The sequence below is a fragment of the Balaenoptera ricei genome, chromosome 3 (genome assembly GCF_028023285.1).
Source record: "Balaenoptera ricei isolate mBalRic1 chromosome 3, mBalRic1.hap2, whole genome shotgun sequence".
Classification (NCBI taxonomy): Eukaryota; Metazoa; Chordata; class Mammalia; order Artiodactyla; family Balaenopteridae; genus Balaenoptera; species Balaenoptera ricei.
This window is the reverse complement of record NC_082641.1, coordinates 43,918,718-43,932,610: the sequence shown is the minus strand read 5'-3', so window position 1 is coordinate 43,932,610 and position 13,893 is coordinate 43,918,718. Positions and strand designations below refer to the sequence as shown.

The window sequence follows — 13,893 nt, the reverse complement described above, 5'->3', positions numbered from 1 at the left end:
TATACAAATTATATATCTAATATAGAGTTAATATCCAGAATATATAAAGAATTTCTACAACTTAACAGAAAAACAAACAACCCCAGTTAAAAATGGGCAAAGGACTTAGACATTTCTCCAAAGAAGGTATACAAATGGCCAAAAAGCACATGAAAAGATGCTCAGCATTACTAATCATAGGGAAATGCAAATCAAAACCACAAGATATCACTTCACACCCATTAAGCTAGCTATTATTACAAAAAACAAACACAAGAAGCAAAAACAGGAAATAACAAGTGTTGGTAAGGACATGCGGAAATTGGAACCCTTGTGCATTGTTGGTGAGAATATAAAATGTTGCAGCCACATTGGAAAACAGTACAGTGGTTCCTTAAAAAATTAAAAATAGAATTATCATGTGATCCAGCAATTTCACTTCTAAGTATATACTCGAAAGAGTCTGAAAGAGTTATTTGTATACCGATGTTTGCAGCAGCATTATTCACAATAGCCAAAAGGTGGAAACAACCCAAGTGTCCACCAGTAGATGAATGAATAAACAAAATGTGGTGCATACATACAACAGATTATCATTCAACCTTTAAAAAGAAGGAAATTCTGACACATGCTACAATGTGGATGAATCTCGAGGACATTATGCTAAGTGAAATAAGCCAGTAACAAAAGGACAAATACTATTGATGCCACTTAAATGAGATATCTAGAGTGGTCAAATTCATAGAGACAGAAAATGGAATGGTGGTTTCCAGGAGACGGAGGGGAGGGAGGAATGGGGAGTTTTTTGTCTAATGGATACAGAGTCTGAGTTTTGGAAGCTGAAAAGAGTTCTGAAGCTGAATAGTGGTGATGGTTGCACAACAATGTGAATGTACATCAAGCCACTGAACTCTACACTTAAAAATGATTAAAATGGCATATGTTATGTATATTTACCACAGTTTTTTTAATTAAAAAAACAAAAAAAACCTCTTCAAATATCTGAAGGCAACCATGGTGACCACACAGAGTAATCTTCAGAGTAAACAGATCTGTTTCCTTTCACTGTTTATCAGGTGACATGAAGTCCAGTCATACTCTGGTCACTCTCCTCGGAATGTTCTCCAGCTACCTATAGCCCATTTAATCCATGGGCCATAGACCTCAACATGACACTGACCAGTTAAGAATGGAAAAAGCCTATTATCTCCCTCAGTCTCATTACTAGACTATTATTACTGCAGCCAGAGATCCTACTAGTTTACTGTCACACTGTTAATTCCTATAGTGTTAATTGCCCAACTAAATCCCTAAATGCTTTTTTAATGTGCCACCACTAAAATCTTCTGTTAGTTAGAACTCTTGCAGTGATTAAAAAGAAAAACAAACACATAAAATCTATGCAAACTGACTTAAGCAAAAAAAGAAATTTATTGGGACATGTAAATGTTCCAGAAATGGTGCTGGCTTAAGGTATGGCTTGATTCAGGAATTCAAATGATGTCATCAGGTCTCAATTATTTCTTTCTCTTAGCCCAGCTCTGCTCTTCTTGTGTTGTCTTCATTCATAAGCTCTCCACCCATAAGATGTACCCCCCATAACTCCCAGTTTCATGGGTGGTAGAACAAAACTTGTTCCCAGCAATCCCCAAATATCCAAAATATCATTGCCTTTTATGGACTCTGATTGAGGCACATCCCTGAACCAATATCTGTGGCCAGGATAATGCTGGTGCTGAATGGCTAGTTATAGGTCACATGTTCTGGCCCTGAGCAGGAATGTAGTCAACCCCCTGTGCTGAAAGTGGAGAGGAAGTGGTCCCTAGAGAATAATCAGGTTAAGGTCACCAGCAGGGTGAGGGGATATTGAGGAACAAAAACTACAGGTTCAACCACCCTTCACTTAGTTCAACTGGATATTTCACAGACTAAATGTTTATCCCTATTAAATACAATGTTATTAGAATCCTTCTGGCAAGTTGTTTGGAATTCTAATTCTATCAGGCAATGCATTCCTTGTTTCTCTCAGCTGTATGTACTCAACAGTCTGATGAATGTGCCTTACAGATTTTATTGCACTCAGTGATGAACAGGTTATAAACACGTTTATATATGTTATGTAAACACATTGTATAAGATATAAACAGGCTATAAACACAGCATACCTTGTACCTCAGCCCACCACCAGGACCTTCCTTCTGAAGTGACATCATCAGCATCTATGGATGTGGTCATACAACCAGATACCAGGCCCATCTTTGTGCTTGGGTCTGGGCCCTATTTCTTGTGTCCAGAGATATTGTGAGCAATATTCACAAAATGTCTAGACTCCTGGGGGAGTTTCTAATAGAGAGTGAATGTTCTGTACAATCTATGGATCTTTTAGCTAGCCATCATCAGAGAGACCTTTTTCTCTACATGCCCCAGATTTCAAATGCTCTCTAAATTTGCACACTATCAGAAAAAAAAAAAATGGTAACAGTAGTAGTACCAAAGTATATACAGCATTTACTACACACTATGCCCTGTCCTAAAAGCACATAGGATTAAATATTAACTCATTTACTCCTCACAGCAGCCTTACGAGATGCATGGTTGCCATCATCATCATCTACATTTTAAAGACAAGGAAACTAAGGCCCAGAGAGGGTAACTGGCCCAAATTTACACAGCTAGTTAGTACAAACTAGGAATTGAACCCCAGTGGTGTGGCTCCAGGGTCCTTACACTCACACAGAAGTGGCATTTGCCTTTCACATCCTTCACTGCTCACTTCCAGCCCTCAGACAAATGTAAAGGTGAGAAGGCTTTAAAAGCTACACCTACAGTAACAAACCTATCATGGATAAATTAGCGAGCAACTACTCACTTAACAACGGAATTTGTTGTTGTAAGTGAATCATTTTTAATGACAAGCTTCTCCTGGGACAGGTCAACTGGTTAAAAAGTCATTGGTGACTTCCCAGAAATACTGGGACTGAGAAACAAAGCCCAACCCTTCCCAACCAATGGTTAGGACCACTGCCAACTAAAGATCAATTAGAACTGTAAAGTATCTCTAGCATAATGCCTCCACGAGTAGAAAAACACAGTTTTAAAAACTTTTCTTGTACACATATATTTTCCCTGAACCATGGCCATGTGTGGGAGAAATTAAGTAGAGGGGCTCGGCCCAGCACCTCACAAGGGGTGTTCCTGTAAACAAAGCTTGTCTCCCAGCCCTTCCATTGCTCCCCTGGGGTCACTTGACCCACAGTTCTCTTGTCACCTTTGGTAATACTATTAGTTGGTTCAATCATGCACAAAGGTATGATACAGGTGGCTACCAAATTCAAAGGACTTGCATACAGCTGCTTCTTCTGGGAACACCATGTCATGAAACCTCAGATGGTTCAAATGAAGGGCTTCTGTGAAAGGACTACATACAGAGATGAGGCAGGGTTGAAAGGACAATGTTTGTTACCACAGGGAGCCCAGTGAGGACTGGCTCTGGGGAGGAGGACCCTCCTGGTGGGCGAGAAGCAGCTACTGCTAGACCCTGAACTAGGGGAAAGCAGGAGGAAATGCCCCATCTCTCTTCTCCTCACCACTCTCCTACCAGTGCCTCCCATGGACACTGAGGGCCAGGGGGCCTGGGTGATGTGGTCAGCAAGGTTAGCCTTCAGGGTTCAGAGCAAGAGGAAAAGGGTAGAGAGTCCAACTAGAGAACAGAGAATAAGGAGCACAATATCTCCCTCAAAGGTGGGTAAACTGAGTCATTGAAAGGGAAAGTAACATATTTCAGATCAAAAAGGAAACCCGGAACCAAGATAAGGGCTCCACTTCCCAATCTGGTCTCACTGATTTCAAGTATAGTCCAAATACTTGGAGAGAATCATTAAATCTCAGAGGACACCTAATCCCTCAGGCTCCTTCCCAATATATGGTGATGTTACAACACAGCCCACAGTGGCCCACCTTTCTTCAGAAGTGGTAAGGTGCCTGTGATCAGGATGACTCAGGCTTCTGCCTGGATTCACCAGAGAGATTTTCATGAATCACTTGTGTGGGTGACGCTTTGGGTGTTGTTATTCTTTCAGTGAATTCTCTCCACACAGTAAGTTTGTCTCTGTTTGATTCATGAAGGTGATTCATCTGAAGAAGTTGACCTGACCATGGTTTATCAGGCAGCATCTAACGGAGATGTCAATGCTTTGACTGCCGTGATTCGGGAAGACCCTTCCATCCTAGAATGCTGTGACAGTGAAGGTGAGCTATTTATGTATTTTGAATCCTGCAGAATGTTCTGATCTATCCTTTTAGAGATGGCCTCCAGAGGTGAACAATGTTAATAAAATTATATTTGACAAGCTACTTTGTTACTGGAGGGTCAAGGAATATCCTGCTTGTAGCCGTGTGCAGGTTCCTCAGCATTTTATTTAATGAGAGTCATGGACACAAATCTTCAAATTCTTTTACATCACCTCTTCTCATGAAGTTGTTTGGTTTGAGTTTGTCTTCAACTTCTTTGTATGAGTGACTAAAGTAGATAGGCCAATTAGTTGAAGTTAGAAAATGGGTATGAAAAGAGGAGGCTATTTTTGGTAGCAGTGGATGTTGGGAAAGTGCGGCTATTAAAGCCAGAGAGCAAGGATTTCTGCTTCTGGGAAGATGGAGTAGAAGTAGTACTTTTTTCTTTATTCCTTCTGCTAAATACAACTAAAAATCCTGAACATTGTATATAGCATAAACATAAGAACACTCTGGAAGGTGGAGAGAAAATGACAGACTAGCTAGGACCATGGGACCCAAGGAATGACATAGTGGTGAGTTTCCTGGGCTTCCTTTTTGCCTCATACTTCCCAGACTTGGAGCTGAAGAAGCTGACAACATAGGAATGCCAGTGGACAGAGGTCAAAAAAGCCCCCAACAAAAGCCTGCTCTCTAGCCAAAGAACAAAGAAAGGGACTGCATAGCAAGACAGAAAACTTTTAGACAATAATGAGTCTACTCCATCAAATACTACCACCAAAAAACCCAAAAAACTATGACCCCCAACCCCACTCATTCCAGCAAAGACCAAACGTGGAGCCTGGGCCTCCACCTTCACATGGTAATGAAGTCTCCATATCCCCACTGCTGAGGCAGTGTCAGAGGAATCCTTCTTGAGAATTAGGACTCTCACCACCACGCAGTAATGAAAAGTCTTCTCCCTTAGATGTCAATGAAGGCTAAGTAGGGGACTTAGACTTCTAATCCCACCTGGCAATAATGAAGTGGCACCCCCCCCTTCACTTACCCTTTGGAGCAGTATCAGAGAAAACCAGCTAAAATAGAGGATTTAAGTAAGATTTAGGCAACTCATAATGCAATACCCCAAATGTCCAAGTTTCGGTAGAAAATCACTTGACATTCCAAGTATCAGTAAGACCTCAAACTGAATGGAAAAAGACCATCAGTAGATGCCAACACTGAGATGACAGATGTTAGAATTATCTGGCAAAGATCTTCAAGTAGCCATGAAAAAAATGCTTCAATGAGCAATTACAAATATGCTCAAAACAAATGAAAAAATAGAAAGGCTCAGCAAAGAAATACAGATATAAAGAAGAACCAAATGGAAAATTTTAAAACTGAAAAATACAATAATTACAATTAAAAACTCAATGGCTAAGCTCAGCAGTAGAGTGAGGAAGCAGAGGAAAGGATCAATGAACTTGAAAACAGAACAATAGAAATGAAACAAATCTGAACCACTGAAAGAAAACAGGGTTAGAAAATGAAGATGAAGACAAAGAAGAAGAAGGAGGAGAAGAAAAAGAGGGAGGAGGAGAAGAGGAAGAAGTGACAGCCTCAAGGACCTATGGAACTATAACAAAGGATTTAGCATTGGTTTCTCTATCCTAGTATTTCTAGGAAGTCATTAATGACTTTTAACCAGTTGACCTGTCCCAAGAGGAGCTTGGGATTCCCTTATCATGACAATAAGATGTTTTGTAAAGTGTGTGGGTGCTCCCTAATTTATCCATGGTAGTTTTTTGTTCATTCGTTTTTTAAAGCAGAATTACTTGTACATCTGCCTTGGGGTTAGAAGTTGGGAATGAGAAGAGTCAAAGGTTAAACACCACTTGTGTGATAAATACAAGAGTCAGACTGATTGCTTTCAATCCTGGCTTGTACTAACTGATTATGAACGGAAACAAAGATACAACATATAAAAATTTGTGGCACATATCTAAAGCAATGCTAAGAGGGAAATTTATGGCACTAAATACATTCATTAGAAAAGAGGAAACGTATTGGTCAATACTCTAAGTTCTCACCTCAAGAACCTAGAAAAAATAGTGTAAAATAAACCCAAAGCAAACAGAAGGAAAGAAGTAATAAAGAGAAGAATAGAAATCAATGAAATTGAAAACATAAAATAGAGAAAATCAATGAAACAAGGAACTAATTCTTTGAAAAGATCAATAAAATTGGCAAACCTCTAGCAATAATGACAAAAAGAAAATGTAAGAAGACACAAATTATCACTGTCAGGAATGACCCTGCAGATAATAAGAAAATACAACAAGCAACTCTGCACACATAATTTGAGTATTTAGATGAAATGGATCAATTCCTCAAAAAAAGATAAACTACCACAGTTCATCCAATAAGAAACATTATTTGAATAGTCCTATAACTATTAAGGAACTTAAAGTCATAATTTTAAAATTCCCAGAAAAAGGCATCATCAGGCCTAGATGATTCCACTGGAAACTTCTACAAACTTTTAAATAAAATTCATATCAACTCTGCAGAATCTCTTCCAGAAAAGATAAGAGGAGGAAACTTTTCCTGGTTATGATTATGAAGCTAGTATTACTCTGATATCAAAATGTGACAAAGATGATACAAAAAATAAACCTACAGACCAATACTCCACATGAATACGGATACAGACAGACATCCTTAGCAAAAATCAGCAAATAGAACTCAGTAATATATAAAAAGAATTATACACCATGACCAAGTGTGGTTTGTTCTAGGAATGTAAGTCTGTTTCAGTACTTGAAACTCAATCTGTGTAATACATCATATTAACCAGCTACAGAAGAAAAATCACATGATCATATCAATGGATGCAGAAAAAGCATTTGACAAAACTTAGCACACATTCATGATTAAAAACTCTCAGAAAATAGGAATAGAGGGGAACTTCCTCAATTTGATAAAGCGTATCTACAAAAAAACTCTAGAGCTAACATTTTACTTACTGGTGAAAGACTGAATGCTTTGCCCCTAAGATGGGCAACAAAGCAAAAATGCCCTCTCTCTCTCATATTCAGCATAGTACTTAGCCAGTGCAAAAAGGCAAGAAAAGGAAATAAAAAATAAAAAGCATACATATTGAAAAAGAAAAATAAAACTGTTCCTTTTTTGCACAGCTTGATTGTCTATATAGAATATCCTAAGGAACCTACCAAAAACTCCTGCAACTAGTTAGTTGAGCAAGGTCACAGGACACAAGATCAATATACAAAAACAAATTAATTTCTATATATTAGAAATGGACACATGGACACCAAAATTAAAACCACAATACCAAGTAAAATCACTCAATAAAGAATATTTAGGTGTCAATAAAACAAAATACATACAAGACTTGTATACTGTAAACTACAAAATGCTGATGAAAGAAATCAAAGATCTAAATAAATGGAGAGACATACATGTTCACGGATTAGAAGATTCAATATAGTAAACATGCAATGCTCCCCAAATTCTTATACAGGTTTAATGCAATTTCTGTCAGACTGCAGCACGATTTTTTTTTGTGGATATAGACAAGATTATCTAAAATTTATATAGAAAGCAAAGAAACTAAGATAGTTAAAACAATTTTGAAAAAGAAGAATAAAGTGGGAGAGAATCAGTCTACCCAATTTCAAGACTTACTGTATAGCTACAGAAATCAAGACTATGTAGTATGGGCTGACGGATAGACACATAGATCAATGGGAAAGAACAGAGAGCTCAGACTCACACAAATATGCTCAACTGATATTTGACAAAGATGCAAATGTAATTTAGTGGAAGAAAGCCTCTTCAGCAAATGGTGCTGGAGCAATTCAACACCCATAAGCAAAAAAATAAATAAATAAAGAGGAAGGGAGGGAAGGAGGGAGGGAGGGAAGAAGGAAGGAAAGGAAGGAAGGAAGGAAGGAAGGGAGGGAGGGAGGGAGAGGGAGGGAAGAAGGAAGGGGGGAGGGAGGGAGGGAAATAAGGGAAAAGAGGGAGAGGGAAAGAGAGAAGAGAAGAAAGAGGAGGGAGAGAGAGAAAAATTTTGCCACTATTGAAGACAGAGCACTTCATTGCTGCTTTTACCCAGTACAGATGCCTGGAAGAATATTAGAAGGGAGAAATTTGGAGAGAAACTGGGTTGCTGGCTGCAATCTTTCAATAAGAACAGTAGTCCTGGAATTTATCCATTCTCAGGGATCACTGAGGTCATAGTTTGCAGTTCACCTGGAGAAGAATTATAACCTCTACATGAATCTCCAATCAAAAGACATCTAAACAAGTCTCAGCTGGGAAAGGGATATGTCTGAGGTAGGTTTCTTCACCTGAAGGAGTGTGAAGCACCTACCTGGATTCTGCCTCACCAGTATGGCTTGTTCCAACAGCCCTGCGAAGTTAATCAGAATGTGTAATTTCATCTCTGTTTTTATTCAGGAAGAAAACACATGAAAAACCAAATGTGGCCTATATTGATTCCAAAAACAGAAAAGTATTTCAGTGAAAGTGGCCCCTTTTAGCAAGAATTTGTACAACCCAAGGCTAGGCTACCATCACTGCCCTATATCACTTACCACCTCCAATAAATGTGTGCTGCACCTGTCTGCCTGGCTGGCATTGCTTTCCAAAGATACTTCCAGATTCCGCATTGTTCAAACCAAGTCGGGATAAACCTGCCTGTTATGTCCCAAATTATGCTGATTCCCAAGGTAGTAATAAGCAAATTTTATCATCTGCACAAAATGTTTTAATCCACCAATTACAGCAAAATTACAATAGATTTAATAGGGTGTGAAAAATACATAGTTTATATAAATGTAGCAACAATCGTCATCTCTCTTCAGCTCAACAGCTGAGTTTGTGTTGAGGGTAGTTCATCTGCAAAGAGCATAATAAATGAACAGGCAAATAAAGTCTACTCATAAATTTCACAAGTCAAACATTTTTTTTTCATAACATGTTATGTTTATTTTATTTTTTTAACATCTTTATTGGAGTATAATTGCTTTACAATGGTGTGTTAGTTTCTGCAGTATAACAAAGTGAATCAGCTATACGTATACATATACATATATCCCCATATCTCCTCCCTCTTGTGTCTCCCTCCCACCCTCCCTATCCCACCCCTCTAGGTGGACACAAAGCACCGAGCTGATCTCCCTGTGCTATGCGGCTGCTTCCCACTAGCTATCTATTTTACATTTGGTAGTGTATATATGACAACGCCACTGTCTCACTTCGTCCCAGCTTACCCTTCCCCCTCCCTGTGTCCTCAAGTCCATTCTCTACGTCTGTGTCTTTATTCCTGTCCTGCCCCTAGGTTCATTAGAACCATTTTTTTTTGTTAGTTTCCATATATATGTGTTAGCATATGGAATTTGTTTTTCTCTTTCTGACTTACTTCACTCTGTATGACAGACTCTAGGTCCATCCACCTCACTACAAATAACTCAATTTCATTTCTTTTCATGGCTGAGTAATATTCCATTGTATATATGTGCCACATCTTCTTTATCCATTCATCTGTCAATGGACACTTAGGTTGCTTCCATGACCTGGCTATTGTATATAGTGCTGCAATGAACATTGTGGTACATGACTCTTTTGGAATTATGGTTTTCTCAGTGTATATGCACGGTAGTGGGATTGCTGGGTTGTATGGTAGTTCTATTTTTAGTTTTTAAGGAACCTCCATGCTGTTCTCAATAGTGGCTGTATCAATTTACATTCCCACCAACAGTGCAAGAGGGTTCCCTTTTCTCCACACCCTCTCCAGCATTTATTGTTTGTAGATTTTTTGATGACAGCCATTCTGACTAGTGTGAGGTGATACCTCATTGTAGTTTTGATTTGCATTTCTCTAATGATTAGTGATGTAGAGCATCCTTTCATGTGTTTGTTGGCAATCTGTATATCTTCTTTGGAGAAATGTCTGTTTAGGTCTTCTGCCCAATTTTGGATTGGGTTGTTTGTTGTTTTGATATTGAGCTGCATGAGCTGCTTGTATATTTTGGAGATTAATCCTTTGTCAGTTGCTTCATTTGCAAATATTTTCTCCCATTCTGAGGGTTGTCTTTTCACCTTGTTTATAGTTTCCTTTGCTGTGCAAAAGGTTTTAAGTTTCATTAGGTCCCATTTGTTTATTTTTGTTTTTATTTCCATTACTCTAGGAGTTGGGTCAAAAAGGATCTTGCTGTGATTTATGTCAAAGAGTGTTCTTCCTATGTTTTCCTCCAAGAGTTTTATAGTGTCTGGCCTTACATTTAGGTCTTTAATCCATTTGGAGTTTATTTTTGTGTATGGTATTAGGAAGTGTTCTAATTTCATTCTTTTACTTGTAGCTGTCCAGTTTTCCCAGCACCACTTACTGAAGAGGCTGTCTTTTCTCCATTGTATATTCTTGCCTCTTTTATCAAAGATAAGGTGACCATATGTGTGTGGGTTTATCTCTGGGCTTTCTATCCTGTTCCATTGATCTATATTTCTGTTTTTGTGCCAGTACCATGCTGTCTTGATCACTGTAGCTTTGTAGTATTGTCTGAAGTCACAAGTCAAACATTCTTAAAAGCTGTTGAAATGTCTCGTTCTAGGATGTACACCCTTAATGCATGCAGTTTCTGGACGTCAAGTGGACACAGTGAAGCTGCTGTTGAAGATGGGAGCCAATATTAACATGCAGGACGCTTATGGCCGCACAAGTCTGTGCCTGGCAACCTATCTGGTACCAACTGTGTCTGTGATGGCTGTCAAAGAGTGGGGTGGACTAAATGTGTTGTTAGGGGGCCCCACTTGCAGAAGAGTGTTCTTGGATTTGTGCAGCTGGCCAACAGAAAGAGAACTTTAAAGTTTTGCTTTAATCATCTCCAACATTTATATAACGACTTAGAGTTGGTTTCATGGATTTAAGTCATTTTGGATCTTCCTAACAATCCTCTAAGTTAGAGGTGATATTGCCATGAGAGAAATATTCTTTTCCATCTTAATTGCATCAGAATTTCCCTTGGGGCATTTCTCAACACACTTGGTACTCCTTCTAAGAATGCCCTCTGTTAATACCCTCAGTGGGTGGTAACACTTGAAGCTGCAGTTAACCTCTTTGGGGCAGGATTAGTTGAGTGGAAGCTGAAGGATGAGCAAAGTAGAGAACAATGAGAACTGGGAAGAGTGGTGGGTAGGGAGTAGGGGAGAAATACCAGTCTCTTAAAGGACAACACCAAGCATAGGATTCAACCCCCAATCAGTGCCTAACTTAAAAATTATATAGAGCCAGTCCTCAACACAAGAGATTTCAGTCTGCCATTTCCCAACATTAGCACAAGCTTGGTGAAGCCTTACTGAAAATCTTCAAACCTCTGTCCTCTCAAATCTTCCCTGTAATCCTTTCGGGAGACTCCAGGGCTATCTTGAGTCCACGTCAAACAAGTCCTCCTTGGTGCCACACAAAGGTCATCATTCTCCCTCCTCTCCAACATGGCTCCTGGAAATCTTCATCATAACCACTGTTGCTGCCAATGCAGCTTCTTGCATTTGCTGTTGCCGCCCGTTGACAGTGGTGGATTCACCCACGGTGTCCTGAAGCTGCCCTGGACAAGTAGAACACTTCCCTTCCCCAAACACCACACCTTCCACACCTTCCTGCTTGCAATAAAGCATTGCCCAGTCCTCACAGAGATTTTCTTTAGACACTACTCTTTCATTTCTTATTTGCATGCCCTCTTTCTCTAGGACTCACACATGAAACTGGGAAGAATTTTTCAAAGTGTTGGGGTGCTTGTTTCAAATGTGGGTTCCTGGATTACACCCTAGACCTCCTGAGTCAGACACTCTGGGAGCAGGACAGGGGTTATGGGTGGAGAGAGAAGTGCCTGCATGTTAAACAAATCTCCCCAACAATTTTTTTATGCCCATTCAAGTTTAAAACACACTGATCTGTGAGTACTAGGTGAAGTCCAGTGTCTCAGACAGACTTACGATGGCCCTCTGAGTCCTCCTCCCTTCTGGCACATGCCCTAATAACTGTTCTTGCTTTAGGGATTTTTGGTGTCCGAGATGAGGAAAAGAGAAAATTTGGATCAGGGGATGGAGGAAGGGAATAGAGATGGTTTCTAAATTTAACTAACTGCCACTAGCATACAGAAGAGAGTAAAACCAAGCTACACTTCTTTCAAAATTCTAAAATTCAAAATTTCAAATTTCTTGGGCTAGACAGCACTTAAGGGACTGGGAAGAAGTTCTCCTCTAGATCACAGTGAACAGTGAACCTAGCGAGGTGCCACCGTTGCATACAACTCTTTCCAGGAACGCATTCTAAGGAGCTGCATAGGGAAGTACGCCGGCATGACAGCATGGGCATTACCCTCTTACTGTTGACCCCACCTCTGTCTGGCAGCCCAAGGCCAGGCCCCTCACTGGCTCTCCTGAGGATCCCTGGGAAGGTGAGAGTAGGTGGTATCTTAGTGATTACACAGTGAGGCCCACCACTCCCTCTGGCAATGTTTGAATTCAAGTATTAAAGAGGAATTAGGCAAAGGGAGCACTCAGAAACTGTCTCAGTCACAGCTTCAAGCTCAACATACAAATAAACTTACCATAGATGTGTGATCCTAGGCAAATTTCTTCACCTCCTATGCCTCTTCCCTCCTTTGTAAAATGTAGTAAAAATAATACCCTAAGTTTATCACTGTTGAAGGAGAACCACATGCAGAATCACCCAGAACATAGTAGGTCCAAAACATATTTGTTGGTTCTGAATAGTGACCATGGGTTTCAGATGTAGTCAATGGTTTTCTGATTTCTTTTCTGAAGAAAAAAAAGAAAACCACATACGCACATAGTTCCAGGAAATGTTGCAAAATGATAAAAATGTTTCAAACCCTTCCCCATCAGAAGATTTGTTTTTCAAAAACTGTAAAACTTTGGCCACTCAAAAATTTGGCAACTCTGAAATTTGTCCAGCATGCCTTTCTTTTGGGTCTCCTGGCCATATTTTTCCCTTTTCATCAGAAAACTTGATGACGGGCATTAGGAACTAAAACCAGATTTAATACATTAGTAAACTATGAAAATTATTTGCTTCTACTTAAGACAGATATTACTGGTCAGTTCTACAAAGCCATATTCAATTTTAGAACCTATGAATTTTAATGTGCTTTTGTAGAAAGATTTTTTTTGCAGACTTTTCAGAACCAAAAGCTCTTTTCTTATGATTATCTTTTTTTCTCCTCCATGCATTTAGTAACATTTTTATTGCTTCCAGTACTGCATGGGAAAATCTTCAGTAATCTTTCTCTTGTTACTGGGTAATCTTGAGGCTTAACTATACAGGAATGGAAGAAGGCAGGAAAAAAATAGAGCTTTATTCTATTATTCTTCATAATAATAACTTCAGTTACTCATAAGTTATTATTATACTCATATACTTCATACACTTATAAGTATACTTATATACTTCATTTACTTATAAGTTTACTTTTAATTAGGTGAGTAACCCAAATGATTCTGAATGAATGTAGGAGGTGTTCTCCTTGGCACATGAGCCAAACTCAGTTATCAGCAGGGTTGGGTCAGTTACTTAAAGTATTAACAAACAGAAAGGGAGGACTAGCCTGCGGTTATATTTTCCCTTTGAAATAGGAGAGACAGTGGAGAAATGAC

The 13,893-nt window shown here is 39.2% G+C and overlaps 1 protein-coding gene across 1 annotated transcript in view; it reads left to right on the top strand.

The window, feature by feature from the left end:
- The window catches only part of ANKRD55 (ankyrin repeat domain 55), a 92,298-nt gene that overhangs the window by 25,573 nt on the left and 52,832 nt on the right, over window positions 1–13,893 (top strand). Inside the window, exons 2-3 of the mRNA XM_059919308.1 lie at window positions 4,105–4,227; window positions 10,830–10,960. Coding sequence (XP_059775291.1) covers window positions 4,105–4,227; window positions 10,830–10,960 — 254 coding nt within the window. The remainder of the gene's footprint in view (window positions 1–4,104; window positions 4,228–10,829; window positions 10,961–13,893) is intronic.